Consider the following 23,523-nt stretch of genomic DNA (forward strand, 5'->3'; position numbering starts at 1 on the left):
GAGTTCAGGTTTTGTATCTCTTTTCTGTGACCTGATATCCTGATTATTCTAGGTATAGGGAAGAAGATGCATGAGAATATTCTGCACTCGATTGGTTTTAACAGTTTTTGTTGAAGAACTTCCTTACTCCTTAAATTTTCTCTGCTGAACATTTAGCTCATAGGATCCTAGCCTCTTCTCAGGTTTTATGATTAGAACTGAATAAAAGCCTTCCCAGACACGTTGTAATTACTCTGCTCCAGTCATCGCGTCCTCGCTGTTACTCGGCTGTGAAAAGAGTATGAAGTAGAGGTAAGGCAATATGTTTCACAGCACGCTGCGTTGGTGTATGTGTTTGTGTTGTGTGAAGATACATCACTACATAGGGGACATACTGATCCTTCCATGCTTGCCTGAATAGTAAGAAAGAATCGTCCCAAAGAAATATCTCATGGTGTCTCCCCTCTGTGAAAGCCTTGAATCCACACACATGTGCACGCACGCACCCGTTCCCTCAGCGAGCAGGAGTCCTCTGTGGTCGTCATGGAAACTCGGATCCCCCTCCACACCCTCCCCACCTCTCATACCCTCTTCTATCCTTCATGACTCTCCGCAATCTGTTAATTTGGAACCGAGTCCTCGTGACGCAATCCCCGGGAAGGTTGCTGGAGGTGGAAGAAAGCAGCGGGGGAAGTGACGAATGCGGAGAAGGGCAGCGAGCAGGTCGGAGGAGATGAGGAGGTCTGGTGTTGAATAGGAAAAGAGCCAGTCAGTGGTCGTCCTCCCTCTTCCTCCACCCCCCTACGATGTCCCCGTGTCAGTGGGTGGCCACCGTGTTCCCTCGTCACACTTTGATCTGCATCATCTCCCTAGCGAGGCTGCATCAATAGTGCACTTGTGCCTGTATACACACACACACACACACACACACACGGACACACACACAGGGAACACTCAGTGCAAACCAGAGGCAGCAAAGTAAAAATCCATCGTGTGTGTATGGGAGGGCGCGTACATGTTGCATGCTTAGTTACTCTGTTACGCTGGCTGCTATTTTAAATCAGTGCACCGGTGTTCATTGTGTATGCACACATGTGCTAATGAAGATCTCCAGCGTTATGCTCTGTCATCGGAACATTCACTCCTGAACTCCTGAAACGCCTCCCATGGCTCTGATGTGCCTGACCTTAGCGTTGGCCACCTTTCGTTTATTTTGTCAGATGCGAAGCGAGGGAGAGGCGAGAGCACCACGAACACGGCGACACTGACGTGTTCAACAAGCAGTAAATATAAGCAGGGATGGTGGAATGTAAAGCAATACAGCGATGGAATGACAGAATTTGGACAGTGCTGAAGGAAATGATTTGAAACTGTGATGAAAGATTTCAGGAACTGAGACAGATCTAGCGGGGCCATAATGATGGATAATAGCAAATGCACAATGGGTCAAATGAGTAACCGTAACTCGAACCGTGTTTTGTGATGAAAACAATTCCCCAGCAATCCTGGCTCTCTCCCAGCTTTTTGTTTAATTTTTGTGACTTTATAGTTGGTTCGCTGCTCTCCCTCAAACATCTTTTCTACATTAAACCTTGGAACTATAACCTGAGACACTTCCACCTGTACTTTCTATTGCTGAAATTTGCCATGAACTCAAATCCTCATTGTAGCAACAAATACTGACTTATGAAAGACTGTTATTTTTCAAGTTAAAGCAGATGTAGACCTGCAGCACTGCGGCATATCTGTCCTGCATACCAAGCAACCGAATGGCTTCAGCATTAACAGAAGCAGTTTAAAGGTAGAAGGTGCACCTCAATACTCTTGAACTGGAGAAGATGTCCGATGGCAAGCAACATTAGCTTCAGCCACAAAAACATTTGCTTCTCATTAGAAAACTGTCCGTTACATTCTTCATGCTTTCCATTTATCTTGGCGAAACAAGTTTAGGAATTAGTTTCTTTGAAGAAACAGTAGAATCCTGATTTAAGAGCATCTTTTTTCAACTTTGTGTGAATTTAGTGAGTGGAGTGAAGCCACACAGAGCCTGCATATTAAGAGAAGACTGATGGAGGAAGGCAATTTATATTCAAGCAGGAGTTACCTTTTTTATTTCATATTCAATTACTGATTGTTTATTACATGCTCAACACTGGTAAATACCCCCGAGGACACGTGTTGGTAATCAGTTTTATAACAGCCCAGTTACTCACAGTATCCATGATTTATCTTGCACATTGACCCTACCAATGCGTTCCAGGCAAAATTGGCCATTTTTCATTTAACTGCGATATACACAAATGTTTCGACCTTTTTTTTTTTCCCCATACAAGTTAAACCTCAAAATACCACCAAGCATATTTCACTGCTAACCTTCCCGGTTGGAACCGGTCCTTTTAGGGGGAAACAGTCATTATTGTGCATACATGGTGGAGGTATGCAGGGTTTCTTTTTTTTTTCTTTTTTGGAGGGACCTGAAAAGAGGAATGCAAGAAAAAAAACTCCTGCAAAAGCAGCAGATAAATTATCTGAAAAGAGTCGGGAAAGGGCACCAAGACACACACTCCCACACAGGCGCACAGAACGAGAAGGAACATGAAGCTTCTTTGGAGTCCGTCCGTCTCTTTCATGACGTGTTGTTTCTTCTCTTGCTTTCGACTGCTGCAGTTCACGGTCACACCTTCAACTGACACAGGACTGGGGAAATAATGTAAATGTCCTTGCTGCTGTTGTCTGTTATACACACACACACACACACACACACACACACACACACACACACACACACACACACACACACACACACACACACCAGACTTACACCCAGGCTGTAGAGCTAACAAGGTTGCAGCCGTGCCTTATCTCTTGATTTTTGGTTCAGCCTAATTGGGCTCTGTCTGGGTTTGTTAGTCCCAAGGTCAGAATGCACACTGTCACACACACACACACACACACACACACACACACACACACACACACACACACACACACACACACACACACACACCTGTCACACCCTGCACAGCGTTTGGTTCTGGTACGCGTCACACAAGACTCTCTGCTCATTTAAATGCCCTGAATTGAAACATTAACAAGCTTGCATTGAAAGGGAAGCCGTAAAAGCCCAAAGTTACCTTCGGCATCCTTATTGTGACGGCAACGCGAGGTAAGGTTAACATAGCTGCGTGCTGCATGGGTACCACAGCGCATTGCCGGTGGAGGGCTTTTATGTGGCGCTGCGGCAGGCGTTATGTCACGGCTCAAAGCAAAGAATTAATTTGGCTCTTTGGAGGCTTTCTCTGCTTCCCTCGATAGCTTCTCAAAACGAGGACAACTGGTGAAGAAGGTCACTGAGAGCTGTATTTTAAGAAAAGGCAGAAATGTATGTGTGTGTGTGTGTGTGTGTGCATACTTTTTTTTGTTGCTGACCGATGACAGTTCTTCAGAGAAGAGATGCAGATTTAAAATCTGCAGATGCTGGTTAGTGTCCAGACAAAACCAGACCTCACACAAACACACACTGTATACATATTCATGCTATTTATGTTCAGCAAATACAGAAAAACAAGACAGATTTGAACAAGTTAATCCATGTTTTTCCATCAATTTCTAAAGAATGACCTTTTAACCAGACCTGTAGCTTTTTTTTTTTTTTTTTTTTTAATTAAACATTTGGCTTTAATGCTGATCAAAATTTTCATGCTTTTGATGTCCTGAGTCAGAAGTTGATACAGTCAGTTTTAGTAGGGCAAAAATTAACACAAACTTCACTTCCGCAGCTTCAGGAAGCCTGCGGAGTGAGTTCCACTCATGTCTTTGCTCTATTTTCCGTTCTCTTGTGATCTCTTCACACTTCGCCAGCCTGATAAGATGTCAGAGAGAAGCCGCGGATCACTTTTCCTGCTCCGTTCCTCATCTTTATCGCGCATCAGGACTTGTTTATAACTCATTGGTGAAAGCGACGTGCTATCTTTGTCTCTCATCGCCACGACTGCAACAGACGATTGCAGCCGCTTAGCTGTTGAACGCTGCTGCACAAACACACATGCATGCAGACACGCATGTGTTTTCAAGAACTGCCCGTCAATGCCTAAACTCACACCTTCCTCGCCTCCCTAACCGCCACTACCCCTGTTCCCACCTCTTTCTCATGAGCCAAGGTGTCATCAGATGGGAGAACGACGACAGCTTTAATCAGAGGGTGTTTGTGCCTCAGCAGGCAGGGTATAGGCAGGCTGCAAACACACACACACACACACGCAGGGTGTGCAGACTGTCCCACCCCTAAGTAGGTCATGCGCAGTGCAGAGCAGGGCGGGAGAGAATCGAGCCCCGGCGCATCTTTAGCCATCTGGTTTTGATGTCCGCCCTGTGAGACCCGCCGACAGAGTGCGAAAGGAAAGCAGGAAAGAAGGAAAGAAAGGGGAAAAAGAGGGAGAGAGAACACCGTGGTGGGAAGATGGCATGGTTTAGTGAAGGTGACCTTGAAATGCTGTGCTTGGTGAGGGAGACGGCAGACACAGCTCTACTGCAAAAAAGAAACATGACAGCGACATTAGAGAGCTCCTTCATTTAATATCAAGACTTCATTCTTATTGGCATTTCCACTTTTTGTGCAAATAGTAGTCACAACTCGAATATTTTCAGTCGGAAGTGAGATATGCCATGACATTATTTGCATTTCTGCCGCTTGTACAAATCTTAATACGATCAATGTTATATATTTTTTAGGAAAAAAAGTGCAGCATGCAATCTTATCTCCAGTGTTTCTTATCGGTAAAGCATAATTACTGCTGCCTCTCGCGTGCATGTTTTTGTGAATTAAGTAGTAGCTTTCACTGCTACGTCACTGATCTCTTGGCTATTAGCATTGCGCTAATCTGTTGGTCAGTTCTGGACCCCAGCGATTCATCATGACCACAACTCTGACTAAAATGTCGTCTTTCTAATTTTCATATCTGGCAGATTGGATGGAACCGTCTCACGGTGCAGTTTTGGCTCGTTGACAAAATGTTTGACACTCCTGTTTTAGACACTGACAGGTAGTAGAGTCTGCAGAGGATGACGCTGAAAAGTGGTTATTTTAAGATTCCTGCCCCGTGTTGTCGGTCGATTACGCTCAGTGTGGATGCACAGTGCTGCATCTTCACCAAGATTCAAAAACTTAAGTTAAGACATTTGTGGCAGCAGACTGTGAAATTGAGCTATCACCACTGAGTAGCAGACACCCAGTATTTTTTTCTGCAAAATTTGTCCTTCGCAGGGATCAGTGACTATCAAAATGTGATGTGTAGTCTCACTTAGGAGAGACCACTAGTGCATGAGGCCTGATCTCATACTAAAATGACCCATTTACAATACCGCAGTGTTAGTATTTGAAATATATTGTTTCCAATTCATTAAATGAGTAATAAATGGGAGTTCTCTGTGCTTCTTTTAATATGTCTCATAGAAATCATATATGGTTAGCATAATGTTTACTAAACAGAATTACATAACTTTGAGTATTATATAGTTATTTTTGGAAAAAGAAATTATAAAAAATAATAACATTTTATATATATATATATATATATAAAATGTGTATATATATATATATATATTGTATATATATATATATATATATATATATATATATATATATATATATATATATATATATATATATATATATATATTGTAGTTGAGTTTGTTCGCTTTCTTTTCATGACTCACACCCAACTTCCTTTGGATGTGAGTCATGCGATTAACAGGAGCCTCTCAGGTGAGTTCTAGATCCGTCGTAAAGCCCCTCAGAACTCACAGGTATTCTCAACCACCCACCCACCCACCCACCTTAATGCTGATATGTCTATTTTGAGCTGCACGCCTCTGACACCATTCATCTTAGCAGCTTTTCTTTTAATTACGTCTCTCCCCTGGGAGCCAGCCGGGTAGTTAAACAGAAATCAGCATTACAGCAATTATTGGCTCGCAATGAAATGAATACAATCTTGTCATCTGTAATCATTGGGGGCATCTATGCCTCCGAGAAAACAGTTCCGTTAAAGTAAGAGGGGGGGGGGGGGGGGGTACGTGGCTGCAGTGGGGACTCACCTCAGTGGAGTAAGGTATTGCTTTACCAACTGCAGCACCCACTGTACTTCCAACGTAAGGCAGCACAGTTTAAACTGTGTCTGCTGATCTTACTGTAAAGGTGAAAGTCTTTTAAGCTGCTCTAATGGGGTCGCTCATACCGATAAACCCAAAGAGAATATTATGCAACTCTGCAGTCTTTCTCAGCTGTTTCAGCTCATTGTTTTGGTCCAACCTCTCCACGTATTCATATAATTTGGCTGCTGTTGCCTTCAAAAGCCTCCTTTGCATCAGCCTCACACTAATTGGCTGCTATGCAAAGTTAATGATCCAGTAATGCAGTGAAACATTTTGCTAGTAAAATCTCAGTTAGTCGTGAGTTGTGTATGTTTGAAACCAAAAGGAAGGTCTAAGTGAAGGGAAGTGGAGAGAAGAATGGGCTATCATAAAAATCAATCATAATGCTGCAATGTGTCTGCGCGTTTCCCCCTCTTCTTTTTATCTCCATTTTGTTTCCCTCTCTCGACGTTGGCACCAAATCAATGCAGGTTTAGATGCCTTATCCAACTCCACGGATGGCTTATGATTGTCTGCTATATATTATCCTGAGGGGTATATTGTCTGCCTATGTGTATATGGGAATGGAGAAAACGAGCTGAAGCTCTATACGCTACTTTTAATTTCTTTAAATATAGAATGCAAGGAAGGTGATTACTTCCTGATTGTCTTACTGTCTTTTCATCCATCCAAGATAGATAGATAGATAGATAGATTTATCACTATTGCAACAACACATCAGTAGTGTAAAACTCACCATCCATCCATGATCATAGCTAACAATGGGTGAAGGCAGGTTACATCCTTAAAATAGGTTTTATATCTTCATTGGAATGAAGTCATTCCAGGTATCTATTGTCAGCATTAGCCGAGAAGAATAGACAAACTGTGGTGACTCAAAATGAGGCCTTGGAAGAGTGTTGTGGCCACTGTAGGTTCCCGTGTGCTCTTGCAAACTAAAAAGTTTGTGTTGCCAGTTCTGAAATGTTTTCTGTTTTCTGCAAGACTCTTTGTGAGCATTGAGTAAACTCTGTACAAGGCACCACTAATTACAGATTTGGCCCATCCACTCAGTTTATCCAAGAGGTGACATCACCATTCTATCAGTTCACTTTCCCTCGCTGACCTCTGTCTCCTCCCTCCTCAGCTTCAGACTGATCTGGACCAGGAGTACCAGGACAAGTTCCGCCGGCTACCTGTGGAGATTCAAGAATTTGTTCAGGACAGCAGCAAGACCAAGCTTAGCGACGACAACATCCACGGGAACTTGGTTTCCTCCGCAACGGCAGAGAAGCTGAACCACAAGGCCTCTCAGTCGGAGGACGACACGGAGGATGGCTCATCGGAGCGGGTTTACGACACGCCCCTTTAAAGAAGCAACTCCAGCTCTTGGCGTCACAGTGGGGAAACTGACTGGTGGATGTGGTTGTGGCCACATATCTAGGATGAAACTGCCCTAATTATAACCAGTGGGAGGATTAGATCAAATCTGAGCCTGACTTGGTGAGTAGAGGTCTTCTCTACATTGAGTACGGTTTTGTCCAGAGAACAGTTTTATGTAAATACTATTTTTTTTTTTGTGTTTGTGTATTTGTATGTTACCTGTATATTGTCGTTTCTTTCGGTACGGACCCAGGATGTGTTACGAAACACTAACTATTTGCAGGAAAACAACTTTACTTGAAACATTGCACAGAGAGAGGAGTTTCTTTTAATTATTTTTTATGTTCTTGATAGTAACAGTAGTGGTGGTCCGAGGTGTGTGTGCGTGCGTGCGTGGTGTGCCAAGGTTTTCAAAAGTGGCGTCAACATGTACAGCAAAGGAACCACCGCATATTCAGCCTTTAAAGCTTCCATCTTTATAAGATTTAAACTCACCTTTACATATTTGCACTGAAGGCTCACTATACTTAATTGTGTATCTTTTTTTTAGTTCCAACCAGAGGCACTGGTGGCTCGCTGGTTCTTGATTTTGTTCTCACAGAACTAAGCCTATGTGTTGCTGCTAATTTTTAGAATCCATCTTTTCTTTTCTTTCTTTTTTAACCATTATTTGCTTTCTGTGATATTTGGCATGCTAATATTATGCAGTCACTCTTTCTATGTTTTGGCTAGTTTTGACCAAGTCTCAATGGCTTGTTGGCAATAGTGTTCAGAGAGAAAGGGATGGGAACGCTTGTTGTACAGTGTCTGCATGTTATCTGAACAGCCGTAAGAGTTACAGTAGCTCTGTAGCAGAGATGTTTATTATTGTAAATCTATTTTCTCTGAAACATTTAAACAAAATCTGCAAAACCGTGGACCGAGTGTGGCTTGATGCATCACTGTGGAAAACCCAAATAGGACAGAAAAAAAAGGAAGTAAGACCGCATCTTGTATTTTTTAGATCCAGATCTTTCAACTTAACAGGTTGCCCATTGTATGCTTTAGTTTACACTGTAGACACTGTAAAGAGAACAGGATCCTGTTGAGCTTTATAGAAGTGGCCTTTGTCTTAACTAGTTCGCCGTGTACCTAGACATATTCCAAGTACACCGAGCAAATGGCCCAGACCTCAGAAAATATGTCACCCACACTGGCATTATTCTTATTTCTCACCCACAATCACAAGCTATTGTTGAAGGTCTACGGTGGACACAATAGGGGAAAAATAGTTCAGTTATTTATAAACCTTAAATGCTCAGTTTATATCTCAGAACACCAGCATTTGACATGCATAAATAACTGGACTCGTCAAGCTGTAAACAATAGTAATTCAAAGGAGAAGTCCTTTTTGACTACCACGCTGTGCCATGTAACTCATGGTTGTGTCTTTTATTACAAAACCACATTTTAGCAGTTATTTTTCTTTGTTTTAACATTTTAAAGTGAAGGATTACCCGACATGTAAGTGCAAAATACATTTTAAAAAAACGATGATATTGATGTGAGAGTCCTGTGCCTCTGAATGGGTTTGCCTTGTTTGGTGTTGAATGTGTGAAATGCGTAATTGTTTAAATTGCCATTATATTATAATATATGAAGCTGTCTGGTATTGAATAGACTTTGTGCACTTTTTTAGTACAGTACCACTACTGAGTAATGCTTGTGATGAGCAGTATTGATGATGTGTCTCTTAACAAATGAGAGACTTTTTTTTTTCTCTTTTATGTCTTGAAATACTTTATTTAACAGACCCACCCTTCTCATCCACTTAAGTGTATGCACTCTGGAAATGTAAATGTATGTGTAACATCAAGGAAAACATGAAGCTGAGTTAAAAAAAAAAAATAGTGCAAAGGGAACTTGCTTGTAATTAAAATAAATGTGGCTATTATTGTACTTTTCTGGAGTGTTGTTGTGTGTCTTTTCATTTGTTCATATTTAATCTAATATTTATTTTATTTTTATGGGAATTTATGTGTATGTAAGTGTTGTGGTTTCAGTTACATACATAGGTGTGTGAAACCCAGTTCCATGGTCTTAAAGTGGAGGATTCCACTTTTTTGCCATGAAATGTGTGAATTTTATGAACAACTTTTTCTTTCTTCCTTCATTGTCAACACACTGTCTCAAACAAAGCCTACATAGTTAGAGGAAATTATAGCAACTTGGTGTGGTTGGCAGCTTCATGTCAGGGTATTTATGTCCCACATGCATGGAGGTGGATATGTGTATGTGTGTTTATATGATATATGAATATGTGACATTCACAGACTTGGCGAAGCATGGAAAAGACTTTATGACCTACTTCTTGTTATCTCCTTGGTAACAAAATCTCTGTATTAACCCCGAGAGGAGAACCTCCATGAGGCTGAATGAATGGACACATCTGCAATCGTGCAACGCGTCATTGTATCTTCTACAGAAAACTCCATACTAACACTATCTGTCTGGAAACGCAATCCTGACTGTGTGTCGACTAAACCTGTGTGTGGATATGTCACATTCTGCTCATGCATGTGCATGTTTGTGGCCACATTTGTTCGATTAAGATTGACTCCCCGACCATTTGCACTCAGTGTAGAATAGTGTCTCGCTGGGAAAAAGGGCTATTTCTCTGTGTCACACTGAAAGCTTGTGACACATGATGTGTGTGATGGCGCCATGTGCTTGAACTCACTCTGGTCTCTTGCCTTTAGCGCGCTGCCCATGTACTTGGGAGCTTTTAGCTGTGCTTGCCACGTGTGTGCTGCTTGTCTTGTGTGCTTTCTCCAGACCACATAAACACTGTCCTCCTCAGTCCCGGCTCCTCAGCACGGTCCCAACAGGCACCAGGAGATAAGACGAGCCGAGTCATCCATAACAACCACTGTGACCACTCAGAGGCCTCCATGCATGCCAGCAACTAGGAAGTGAGCCAATTAACCCGGAGTTCAGGACGGAAGGAGAGCAGCTTTTTAATAAGTTTCTGTGGGTTATATAAACAGTGACGCCCCTCTAAACTCCCTGGAGTATGATCGTCCTGTGTCTGTCAATCCGCTGTGGCGACGAGGGGGAGGAGGAGGAGGAGGTGGTGGTGTCCTGCAAGTCGGCTTTAATGAGACACGCCAGGGCATCGGAAGAGGACGGGGCCATGGGACGCTGCTCGGAAGGTATGATGATCATACACACACATACACAGAAGGACACACGAACAAATATCCACTCTCTACATCTTGGGCCCATAATCTAATCTCAGATCTCTCCGCTTTGCCTAAACTATCCTAATCCAACCCTAATCCCCAAACTAAAACTGTGATGTTGACACTGAACCTAACCTTAATCTGAGTTGGATCAAAATATGATTGCAAATGTAATACACACACAGACAATCATTAAGTCATGTCCCAAAACCTAAAAACGTCCTCTTTAGAGGGAGGATGAAAGACACGGTGCCCTTGCTTTGCGGCATTTGTCTCGCCAAGTCTTTCATGTCATTTTTAGACCATTTAGTCCCCAATGCTCAGAAACACTAGAGCATTATTAAAGCTGTAACACAGAGGTTTTTTTTTCCCTGCCCTACAGTTAGACTGGATTTAGATGCTTCCACCCTGTTGCACAGTTGTGAGGGAAACAAATGTGATCATGTTTTGACTGGTGAGTCTTCTGTAGAAAAAAAAAAAAAATCCTGATGGTGTCACGATAGTTATCTTGAATTGGAGGCCACGCTTTACACCAGAAAAGTGTGACGATAGATCAAGTGTGGGAGTTGCGGTTTAGAGTTTGTTGCTGCTGCCTGATGCTTTTGCTACTTATTTTGCCAGTTTCTTTTCCAATGTGTTCCTTCCAACTCACTTGCAACATTCATGGGAAACCTCTTTTAAATGATAATTTTCCTGTTTTCCAGAGGACAAGCTATCTGTCCCACAAATAAAGGTATAGAGAAGGATTGTACCTTAATTACGTCAGCTGTGCTTTTTGAGAATTATGAGAATTATAAGTAATTGTAAAGCACTTGTATTCACTAAAACATGTTTGTCTTCTTATGCCGGGTGCAGGTTTGTGTGTTGTTGTAATCAATTAACATTTGGAAGATGAATGACAGATGGATGTGGACCCGGACGCTATTGTTAGTGAGCAGTTCTGCTTTTCAGCGGCGGGGTTTGATTCAGAGCCTTTCTGAGCACTTCCCACAATCACAAGCGTTAGGTTGATTGGTGATTCTAAATTGTGTGTGAGTCATTGTTTGGCTCTCAGTGTTTGACTTGTAATGGACTGACCTGTACCAGGTGTTCCTGCCCTGAGCCCAATGTCACTGAGAGAAGGCTCCAGTTTCCTGTGAACTTAGATAATGATGGATGGATGGATGGATGGAATGGTCTGTTAATGAATGGATGGATTGGTCAATAGATGGCTGCGGGGATTTTAGGATGCGTGTAGATGGATGGGTGGATTTATGAATCAGTGGATCTACAATCCTGCCACCTAAAAAAGGGTATTGTTGTTCAAATGTACTGGCGTATTGGATTAAATCTTGACCTTGACTGTTGAGGATGTCTGAATCCAATCCCAGTGGTGGCATGAAGAACATCCAATTTAAAAACTAGCCAAATCCACGATATATAATCATAAATATCACATTAACTCAAGTTATGTATCATAAATGCAATATGTGAAAAGAAAGACATTCTAATAACATTGGTATTACTTTTGATGGCTGTGTCTTGATTAGTAGAGTGGTCATCTCTCAGTTGGAAGGTTGTGCATTTGTTTCTCCTTCTTCCTTTGTCCATGTGTTGAAGTGTCCTTGAGCAAAACACTGAACCCCAACCTGCTCCCAAATGGATGGATTGAACACATTGTATGGCGGCCGCCTGTGTGAATGAGTGAGTGAAAGTGGGGAATGTTTTGAGACTACTCAAGCAGTGGAGAAAAAAAAGTGCTACTCAAGTCCATCAAATCCATTTACCATTTACTTTCCCACTGTTGTTAGGATGAATCCCAAGTTAGACCTACCAATATGGTAGTGTACAAAGGGATGCTGCCACGGATCAAAGAACAACAGAGAGTTTAAACAGTTTTCAGAGTCAGTCCGTCGCTTCTTTAGGAGAAACATCAGTGTGACTTTACCAAGGGAGGAGACTGTTTGTCTTTATCAACGCATGGCGGCTACAGTAGTCAGCTGTTAGAAAACTGAGAGGGGGGGTTGGGGGGGGGGGGGGAGGAGCTGGATCTGGATCTGCTGGATGACTCACTCTGTCAACCCAAGGCAGGGCACACACACTCATTCACTCGTTTGCACACACACACACTTACACACACACACACACACACATACAGAAGCAGCGAGGCGCGGGCACGTCAGGTGGAGGAGAGGCGAAGGGGGAGCGCGCAGCCTGCGCGAAGAAGAGGGGCTCCCAATCAAAGCGCATCACGGCCGTTCATTCTCCACTGGAGGGCGAGTGGTACAAGAGCACCGGGACGCTCCGGCAGGAGGGAGACAAGAGCAGACAGTCGGAGGGAGACGGGATAGAGCGGCAGCTGGAAGACACACATACACACACGGACAGAGAAAGGAGAAAATCCCGACCCGGACTCTGCTCAGCATCATTCCTCTCCGCCGCCCGGATTAAACCCCGTCCCCGCATCCCGCGCCGACATCACGTAAGAAACAAACGCACAGCTTTCGCGTCTGTCATACATTCGAGGTGTGTGTGTGTGTGTTTGTAAAAACGTGGTTTGCTGTGTTGGTTTGAGCCGTCGGACGGATGCTGGACGTCTCGTGTAAACTCCAAATCCTGCTCGCATCATTCAGACATCCTCACACACACACACACTCTTTCTCTCTCTCTCTCACACACACACACACACACAGCTGGAGACAGTAGCATTCGTTAGCTAGCTAGCCAGACGCATTGAAGCGGACCTGTGATATTGAATTGACTGTCGCTCGGCGCGGCGCCGTGGAGCCTCTTCAAGGTAAATACGACACGCAGAGAGCCGCCGAGTCCCGGAAAACTTGATGAAATGCAGGCCTTTTTTTTTTTCTTTCTTTCTTATTGATGTTTCCAGCGGCTGGGAGGCCAGCCAGCCAGCCAGCGGAGCTAGCTCCTGCTGTAGCGGGACAGAGCCGATGACAGGCACCGTGCACACTGCACAGCCCCGCAAAGCCCCGCACCGTGGCCATAAAGTCATCTCACCCGCAGACCCTGGCTTTTTTTTTGTCTCAGATTTACACACGGATGCACCTCCCGGTTTCCAGACCTGCAGATGATTGCAGCATGTCGAGGTGTATTCATTCCCCCCATCATCAAGTGATATTATTCATGCGTTTTGCACGACTGGTGCATCCCGAGTCTGCCATGCAAACATCCCAGCCTGCAAGATGTCATTGATGCACTTTGTCACAGCAGCAAACAATTTGGTCCAAATGTTTAATTCTGTGTTTCTTTTAATGTTAGAATCATTTCATTTTTTTAAATATACATATATATATATATATATATATATATATATGGGGGTTGGATTGTACTTGTTTTGAGGTTTTCCTGGGGTTTTGATTTCAGTGCAGTCACACCAGATTTCCATTTGGATGTTTTTCCACATTGATTTTCAGTTAAATTAATGTCATTGTTGTTTGGGACTGCTCAACCATGATTTATTGAGCTGTGCATGTTTATTTCTTTGACACCAGTGCATATTTGTCTAACTTAAAAGTCAGACAGGAGCTTTTTGTTTTCTAAACCTGTTTTATCACACACAAACGCACACCCGGGAGGTATACGGATATTTGCTCAGGCTTAACCTGTGGCTAACTCTGCAGGGTTATTTGCACTGCAAATGGCCCATAATGAGTTATTTTCATCTGTATGGACAGCCCCTAAATATTAATGCAGGGATGGGTGTTGCTGGAGGCTCGACAAACATGTTGCATCCGTCGTTCCACCTGTTCTGTCCACCTGTACATCATGATGCATGAGCGTTATTTGCAGACGCCCTCAGTTTTGCTCTTGAGCTGTTAATGCTCTCTCAACACAGGCAGGGATCGCAGTGTGTCAATGTGTGTTATTGTGAAATCTCAAGGTTGTCCCTCACTCCCCTTCTCCAAACTTTGTCCTCTGCCGCCTGCTTCTGACCACAGAGAAACGTTTTGCCGGTGAATACAGCAGCGCATTCCCTCAGGCTATTACAATCCCCCTACCTGTGGCTTAAACCCAGACTGTGAAGCATTTTGATGAATAGAGGCGGACTAAGAAGCTTAAAGGCTGACGGAGGGTGTGCAGGTGTTGCGTTATTTTCTTTTTTGGGATCAGATGACGTTTGAGGTGTTATGTCTTCAACGCCATTCATGCTTTTTACAAGATAAGTTGTTTTTCTTTTCTTTTCTTAACAGCCATTAGACACTAGTGAGATCCCGCTGTGTGTTTTATTTGGTAATGGGATGTCTCTATGATCAGAGCTTTGATGATAATCCCTATTATGTGTGCAAATGTAGCATTTTCAGCTGGACTATTACCTATTCTTATTAGTTGAGCTGATTGAATGAACAAAAATTTAGATTTTTCTGTTTTTGTTAACTATTTTCTGGTTGTTGCTTTAGTATCATTGAGATTTATTGATGGTTGCATTGACGTACTTACATTCTTGTGTATTATAAGTAACAACTCCTGCTTGATGTTGGGAATTTCAGTCGAATATTCAGATGAGACCGCTTGGCTTTCCTCTCGCTGTGGTTCCAGCCCGCACTGTAACAAACTGTCTTTGCTCTGAGTCATGGTGAGGTTGAAAATGAAGCAGCGATCCACCCTTGGATGAAAAATAAAATTACCATAATAAATGTGGGAGGGAGTAAGGCAAAGTTTCAAGGTCCCAGCTCACACATGACACTCTCAGCATTGCGTTTTGGTAATCTCAGGTATGAAACTGCTGCAGCCGCAGCGGGGACCTGAAAGCTTTCTGAGGCTCACATTACTTTGCAAAACCTTCTGGAATGACTGTATTTCTCCCGCGAGCTTGTGCGTAGATGCAGAGGCTCAGTCCAAACGGCATTGAAGTGAGAAATCTCTTTTCGCCGTATGCTTTCATAGTGGCGCTCTTGCCAAGATCGTATCGATTTGCTCGAAGGTTGGAGGTTTATTCTAGTGAGACAGAAGTTGGCGTCCAATCTTTGCCAGTTTACTGTACATCGTGATTTTTTTTTTTTTTTTTTGTGAAGGCTGGCACGCTCCCTCATCCCATTTCCTCTCTTATTTATTTCACCCCTGCTTCTGTTATATTGAGGAGAGCCTGATCTCTCGCAGCTTGTTTCTCTCCACTTGTATGTGCTTGCTCTATTAAAGCTACCACGTTTCTGTTGTCTCACTCGCCTTCGTTGACATTTTAGCACGTTGCAGAAGCGAAGGCCCGGAGGAGCAGATGGACTGATAGACAAAGCGGCCAGGCTGACAAGTGTAGTAGTTTGTTGAAAGTATGTTGATTTGCAGGCCCCCCATCACCACCCCCCCCCCCCCCCGACATGTCTGCCCTTTTTTATGTTTTCTTTGGCCGCGCAGCAGCAGGATGTGGTATGTGCTCATCTCTCTGTATCAGCCCCTGCTGCTCCTCGCACCGTGTAGCAGGGTTTTAGGCCTCGGCCAAATAAGTCCAGATTCAGACCTTTGAGATTTATAATATTCTCCCCCTCTTCTTACCGTATGTCCTTTTTTGTCTCTGCAGGCCGAGACATGAGCGTCTCCCGCTGAACGCCATTGATGCTCAACTGGTGAGTCTTGGGGGGGCTGTGTGCTGCCCCTGATTGCTGCAGGAACACACCCTTCTTCTTCTTCTTCTTCTTCTTCTTCTTCTTGTTATTTTGATCGTCTTGGTCAGGTTCTGCCCAGCAGCACTGCTGGCTGATGACCATCTGGTTGCATGTGTTACAAAGGCTATTTTCCCAGAATTTTGTGCCGCACAAGCAGCCTCTTTAATATCAGCGTCGACTTCTCTGAGCATATGGTACTTGACTTTTTGATTAAAAGCCCTTCCCCTTCATTTAGTCAGTTGATTAAAATGTGTGTGTAATGTACATGGAATATACGTCTTCATCCTGCCTGCAGGCCTACCTGACAAGTTATGTAATCTGTATGCGCTGGGGGTTTAATCTAATAGATTTTTGGATGGGCAAGTGGCACAAACAAAATTACCGTCCAACAGACAAATGAGCGATGACACAGAATCTTCTACCGTCTTTTGTAGCTTTTTTTTTTTTTTATGAACATGTCTCCTGCTAGAGTACACACATTGCAAAGAATTTGCACACAGGACTTGAATCAGCGCAACTTTTTATTGAATGTTCTGATAAATGATGAAAGCAAGAGCTGTAATTTTTCGCTGCATCTTCCATACAAGAGTGATGTGCAGCGTTAAACAATCCACTGTCAGACATCACTCATTGATAAATAGGTTGCTTTGCTGCTGCTGCTGCTGCTGCTGCCGTTGCTGCTGCCGTACTCCCTCGTGCTGAGCTCCATGCTGAAATGGAGCTCAGATGTGATTGCGTTCTATAATATGTTCTGAATTAATGATGTAATCTGCATCAATAATGTAAAGTGTAGCATGAAGGCTGGTGGATTTTCATACGATTAAAGCTTTACCTCTTACACAGGGAGGAGTGGGGGTGGCATACATTTTCATCATGTCAAACTTTTAGTTGTTTCATAGCCACATGTGCTTAGTTTGAGAAAGAATGTGAAATGCAAATAAAAGCAAGGTTCATTTTCAGATCGAATTTAGGCTCAAACGTTGGCTGTTATTCGATTTGGTTAGATTGAATATAGTCAGACTAACTAAAACACATATAAAGTTAGGATATTTAGGATTAGGTACACCACCAAATTAAATATTCTAAGGAAATAATTCCCACAAACAAAATATTCAGTGGATAATTAGGAACAGAGACAGATGGACACTAAGCCCAAGCTTAAAAAAAATGCACATTTCTGTGACACAGTAATGTTTTTTATTCTGCCTTTGTAAACTTGTTTTTTCATATAATTGTTTTTCAATATAAATGCATGAGTCCTATGAATGACAGGATTTTGACATATTGTATAAATGTGATTAGAACCGGTTGATAGTCCATATAAAGACTTTGGACACGTCCTAATATGCTTGTCCTGGGCATAAACTGTATACCCATTACAATGGATGATTGCTGTTGGTTTTTGTCAATCCCTTCAAGTGGTTCAAGGTTGTGATGGAAGACAATTGAACATAAAAGGTGAAAGCGAGAGGTAATAACAGAATCCCTTGCTGTTTGCACTTCAGTCCCTTTATTATGCAGATGACCATTAGATAATCCATTGTTCAGATAATGAATGTAACGTAGAACTACAGATGTTTTCCGCTGACTAATTTCACTGTTCAGCAAAAGTTTCGTTCAGGAAATAGTCAAAATTCAGCACTTTATTTATTTTCCAGACGAGCAAGTGGATTGCTATTCCTGGTGACTCTCAACTGTAAAACTGCCAAGTCTCAAGAGAAAATAGACTGGGAGTCATGACACTTTGGGAGTGGTTTTCAAACAGTTGTGATTTAAGTGGTTCTGAGCACACTTGTGTAAACTGCTACTCAAAGCACAACGGAAGTTTTTCCATTTTCACTTTAAAATAGTGTTGGGTAAATGGAGTTTTGCAGTGCTGCATTATGTAAAAATGGTGCAATATGTAATGTTATACATTCCCAAGTCATTATGTAATAACACTGCATTTTGTAATAATAACTTTTTGTAATAAAATTCTTGCACGTATTTTCGAATAAACTTTGCTACATTTCTTTTGCACCACTTTTTTTTATTTTTAGAAAATGTAATATCTGTATACATGGTTTTATGTTTGATAATGAGAATTTTTTTTATTAAGATTCAGTTCAACGAGGATTATATGTCACTCTTTCCTTCTGCTCATGTCCTGCCAACATAGCATTGGTAGAATGCAGGGCTCTAAATCAGGTTGAACTTTTCACACTGCAATTGTGGTTTTTAAAGTTACAAGTCAATCAGTAGTTCCACTAGCCATTTAGGTTTGGGTTTTTTTAATAAGAAATTAAACCAGATTGGAAAGGCCACTGAGTGCATTTAATCATTTAACCAGTTACTACAAAATCCGGCAAAGTTTATTTGAAAATGCGTTTAAGAATTTTTATTACAAAATGCAGGAGATATGCAGCAACATAATGAGGTGAAACTGTAGTTCAATATTACATATTACACTGTTATTACAGAATGTGGAGCTACACGCCTTAGCCTGAGTGCGGCTAACGCAGCTAGCAGCAGCGTCTGTCATTCTGGGCAAGTTAAAATCCAAATGCTTCAGTTAAACATGGTTGCATTGTGCATTATGCCAATTTACTAGCACAGTCTCCTGTGTACCTTGATTTTCTTTCTTTTAGATGAAAGTATAGAAAAATGAGACCATCTCTTCAATCACAGACTGCGGGAAGTAGTTCAGCCCACTAATGTATCTGGTGATGTCTCTTGATGAGGTGAACATTTAATTGTTAAGCTGCCTAATCAAGCACAAGTGTAATTTGCATTATTTGTTTATCTATTCTTTCTGTATTCTTTGTTCATCTTGTTTTCTAAAAGAATGAGAATAAACTCAAGTGACTCATGCTGGCGACTTTTCGTGAGAAATAATTCCACTTTCCCCATTTCCAGCCACATTTGTCTGAGCTGTCGCTGTGTGATTAGATAATGATTAAGAGTTCTTCAAACACAAATGGAGGATGTTCGATCCTTTCAAACAGGGAACGTCTAAAAGCTATTAGCAGCACCGAGCTCCTGCACCTGAGGCAGTGCAAGCAGCGGCAGCAGCAGAGTCAACACACCTAAATTCCCATTTCAAATATTTGCTTGGATCCACCAGCCTGGAACGACGTCCTGCTCTCCACAGCTTGACATTCATCGAGAACGTGGATGTGACAGTCACTTCAGGCTGCACACGGTGCCGAGGAAGTGTCACTTAAAGGAATTGCATCCTTAAATGTAATGTTGTCGAGAGGAAATGGCTCCTTGTGTGTATAAATGCGATGTAGCTGCTTTTTTTTTTGTATTACAAAAGACAAAAAGAGGTGATGTTTTGAATACTTTCCAAGCTTTGTCGATCATGTCGAAATTCACTTGCAGAACACGACTCATCACAAAAAGATCTACCTGCGAGCCTGTTTCAACTCGATCCCACACAAATACCTAGAATTTTATACTGAACGATGAAGCAGAACAATCAAGGTCATTCTGGGGTGGGTTTGTTTTTTGTTTTTTTCACCCGCTCATTCAAATGTTCAGCTCTGCCGGCTCGTGTCGCGGCGCAAAGACTCCGTTAAAGCCCAACGTCGGCCTCTGATCTCTGCAGAAAAAAACCGCCCTGCTCAGACTGCACTCGGCTCCAAGTACAGCACAGCTGATCAAATCCGGCCTCTGGCCCCTGCACTCCTCCAGATGTTGTAGATTACTCAGATATGTGGGAGCACGGCTCGCTGCTTAAAGAAAGACAGAGATCAATGATGAGCGAGTGTGTCTTCACTACAAGGGTAAGTGTGGCTGGAGGGTGAGTGTAATGATGGGGGGTATTCTCTGCAGACTCTCAGCCGGCAGCAGCAGAGGAGAGGAAGGGGAAGGGGGTGGCGCGCAGTGAGCGATGGCAAAGCGGACAGAAAGCGAGGGAAGACGCTCGCTCTCACTCCAACAGATGGGAGCCGCAGTCATCAAGTCAATATTGACTCTTTCTTAACAAAAAAAAAAAAAAGAAATTGGCAGCGTTGGCCCTCGCTGATTCAGAAGCAGGCGGCAGGAGTATCCTGGTCTGTGTGAAAGAGGCTACCAGGAGTATAAACAACACTTCACTGGTGATGATTGTAGCTTGGCTACACGCGTGGGTCTAAAAATACATCGGCACAGGCCCTCCCCACTCCCTTGCTAAATGCACACACACATACACGCACACATACACAGTGGCAATGTGCACATTCACTTTACCCGTGGCTCAATCTACCGTGGGGATACACGTGAACGCAATTTGCACTTCCAATTAAACTGTCGACCTTCGTTCCAGAATGCAAAACTTGATTCTGTCCCATCCTCTCCTTGACAGCTATTATTACCCCTGCCGGGCCAATAATAGACGGGAAATGGCTTAACAACACACTGACAAGGATCATTGAAGTCAGCAAAATCTGTTACGTTTGTCACACCGTCAATATTTGAGATGGGGAAATTACAGGACAGTTTAGAGACCAATCAATTGCCATTCCATTTCATTTCCCTTTCCTCGGGCTTATATGACACGGGCAAACTAACAGATGTTAGTTTGGTAAAATGCAAAAATATTTTGTCTGAGTGCTTCGCACAGACATAAAGACCAGTGAAGATGGAGTACACCGGGCTAGCAGTGGCCTGAAGCATCATGCTGAGGATGCTTAACACGGATTCAACACATGACTCGCTGGCCAGATCAGATGACTAGATAAACTGCAGGAATGTTGCTTCTTCCTCTTTCGACAGAGCCGCTCTTGTCTGGAAGAGGAGGTCTTGATGTCGTATTGTTTCATTTTCGGGATATGAAGGTGTTCCAGCTAATGCTACACAAAAGGTGATGATTTAAAAGAACGCTGTGGTGATGGTTATGGCAACAATAAATTAATGCAATTCAACTGTATGGCCTCTAAAATAAACAAGAGTCTTTGTGTGTGTGTGTGTGTGTGTGTGTGTGTGTGTGTGTGTGTGTGTGTGTGTGTGTGTGTGTGTGTGTGTGTGTGTGTGTGTGTGTGTGTGTGTGTGTGTGTGTGTGTGTGTGTGTGTGTGTAATATGCGTCAGAGTGGTATCTTTAATCAACCCACTGTTTCACAAGATAACAAGTCCAGGCAATTAAGTAACATTTCAGAGGCTGAGCTTCACCTACCCTGCTCAGTTGAGTTAAAATGCAGAATGTGAAACACAGCACAGTTGTCTTCCTTTTCTTTTTTTATTATTGACTTGAATAATCTAATGTCTGCTTCTATGCAGATTATGCCCGAGCGGAGCAGCATGAAGTATTTAATACCATCCCAATTTATGTCTTGTGTTTGTTTCATGGGTTTTTGTCGGACCTTCTTCGGAGCTCGGATCCCATCAAATAAAAAGCACGGCCGGAAAACAAACAGATTTCCGGCCGAGTATAAACAAGGCGTCCCTCACATGTATTTCCAACCAGCAGCAGATGTTTGTCAAAAGGACTCCATCCATTTTTCATTAGCCACTTCTCGCTTGTCATTTAAACAAACCTTGGGGATTATCGCATAAATCTATCAAAAGGCCGTCATAACAAACTGCGGAAGTAATGTAAAGTTTAGAACTGAGTCACAATCAAAGCATATAATTAGAGTGTTTGAAATCTCCTTGTGGACGGAGAGTGCTGCAAGTCATTTTTTCCTAAGCAACATGATAACACCACATGGCAAAGTAGGATACATTGTTAGTCTTTCTCTCCTCTCATGCAAGTCCTTTTGATTCCAATCTGCGACAATAAAATTGTATATTTTCCTATCAAGGTGGAGAGGTGGCTTGCATTTTTGCCAGTGAGAATACATATCCTGTTTAAGCCGAGATGGGAATCCTTATGTGTATTTTTCTTTTTTCTTTTTCCTTCCCTCTGTGCGCTTGGGGTTTTCTCTGGGCACTCCGTATTTGGAGGTTAATTGCTGTCTATAAATTACCATGTAGTGTGTGACTGTCTTATCTGTGTTTGCCGTGCGATGTACAGGCGTCTTTACCTACATGTACCCTGCCGTTTGTCTAAAATCTGTTGGGATTGGTTCCAGCCAACAATCGTCCTCGTTGGATAAAGACGAGACGAGACTCAGATTTGTGACTGAGAAATGTCATTATGACAATCTACAAAAGGTAAATAAAGTGTGAGGGGAAAAAAAAAAGACTATGTAAATAAATATGAAGAAGCGTTTTAGCATGGCCTGACACCAAACATAATAGCTGTGTTTTTCTTAACAGAATGTATCTTCCCTGGCTCGGTTACAGTGCAATCAAGATTTTGTTTGTTTTGTTTCGGCAGATCGTAATTTAATTATCAATGAGGTGGCCAAGGCAAGTTAAATTTGAGCTCCATCGAGGCATTCCATATCTAAACAGAGTATTATAAAGTTTCACTTAACTTTCTCATCACAGTTGCGATTAAACGAGGCCAAACAAGCGTATTTATGTGCGCGTTACAAGAACGTTTAAACCTGTAGTGTTGGATCACCATATAAGTAACGTCTTTGCTAATGTTGATCTCTTTAGTTGTTTGATATGACAGTCGTGCAATGGTTGGACTTTGCTTACAGTAACTCGAATTGGAAGGGAATGAATCAACCATGTGTTATTAGAATTGCGTTTTAATAAGAAAACAAGAGCAGACTCGGTGGGCTACAGCAAAGCTCATGGTGGGATCACATGCCCCTAAGCATTTACATAGACGCTGTCACTGAGACAAAAGAGATGCAAACACGGTGCATACCACAACATACAGCAGGAGTGCAGTTGTGTTTGTTTTGGTGACACCCTTGTTGACCGTGCTAACACGTTCATTGTAACTCCATAGCAAATAGGTCACCGACACCTAATCTGACAAAACATAGCATAACATTGTTTCTTTGTTTCTTTTCGTGGCACAGCCGAACAAATGCGTGTTAATGTGGCCACGGTCAAACGTTATTGCATCCGTAAACTGATATTAATGCGACGCGGCGAGAAAAGTTTTCACCGCAGCACAGAGGTGGGTTATCTTGTCTCGCTTTGGACTCCGTCTGCAAATCTTAATTCAGCACCTCACTGGAGCTGCTCCATTTTGTTCCCCGCTTCGTTTCACAGACCGCCTCGCAAATGAACAGAGTTATCTGAGAAAATAAAAAACTACTTCCTGTCTCCTTCATGATTAAAGGTGCCTCACATTTGTTCCGTGAAGTGGTTTTGCAATTCAAGCACTGATACAGGTCAAATGGAA

At 42.6% G+C, this 23,523-nt stretch overlaps 2 protein-coding genes across 3 annotated transcripts in view; both read left to right on the top strand.

Moving 5' to 3' along the window:
• The window catches only part of plcb1l (phospholipase C beta 1-like), a gene marked incomplete at its 5' end in the record, with an annotated part of 110,584 nt that extends 101,223 nt beyond the window's left edge, over positions 1-9,361 (top strand). The window contains one exon of the mRNA XM_080514485.1: positions 7,259-9,361. Within this exon, the coding sequence (XP_080370611.1) occupies positions 7,259-7,483 (225 nt within the window). The 3' untranslated portion in view covers positions 7,484-9,361. The remainder of the gene's footprint in view (positions 1-7,258) is intronic.
• A 3,652-nt stretch (positions 9,362-13,013) lies between these two features.
• plcb4b (phospholipase C, beta 4b) overlaps positions 13,014-23,523 on the top strand; it is a 59,718-nt gene continuing 49,208 nt past the window's right edge. For both annotated transcript variants that reach the window (XM_080513732.1, XM_080513733.1), the window contains exons 1-2: positions 13,014-13,176; positions 16,228-16,273. The gene's annotated coding sequence lies outside the window, so the exon portion shown is untranslated. The remainder of the gene's footprint in view (positions 13,177-16,227; positions 16,274-23,523) is intronic.

Source organism: Blennius ocellaris, assembly GCF_963422515.1.
Source record: "Blennius ocellaris genome assembly, chromosome: 18".
In the NCBI taxonomy this organism is placed as follows: Eukaryota; Metazoa; Chordata; class Actinopteri; order Blenniiformes; family Blenniidae; genus Blennius; species Blennius ocellaris.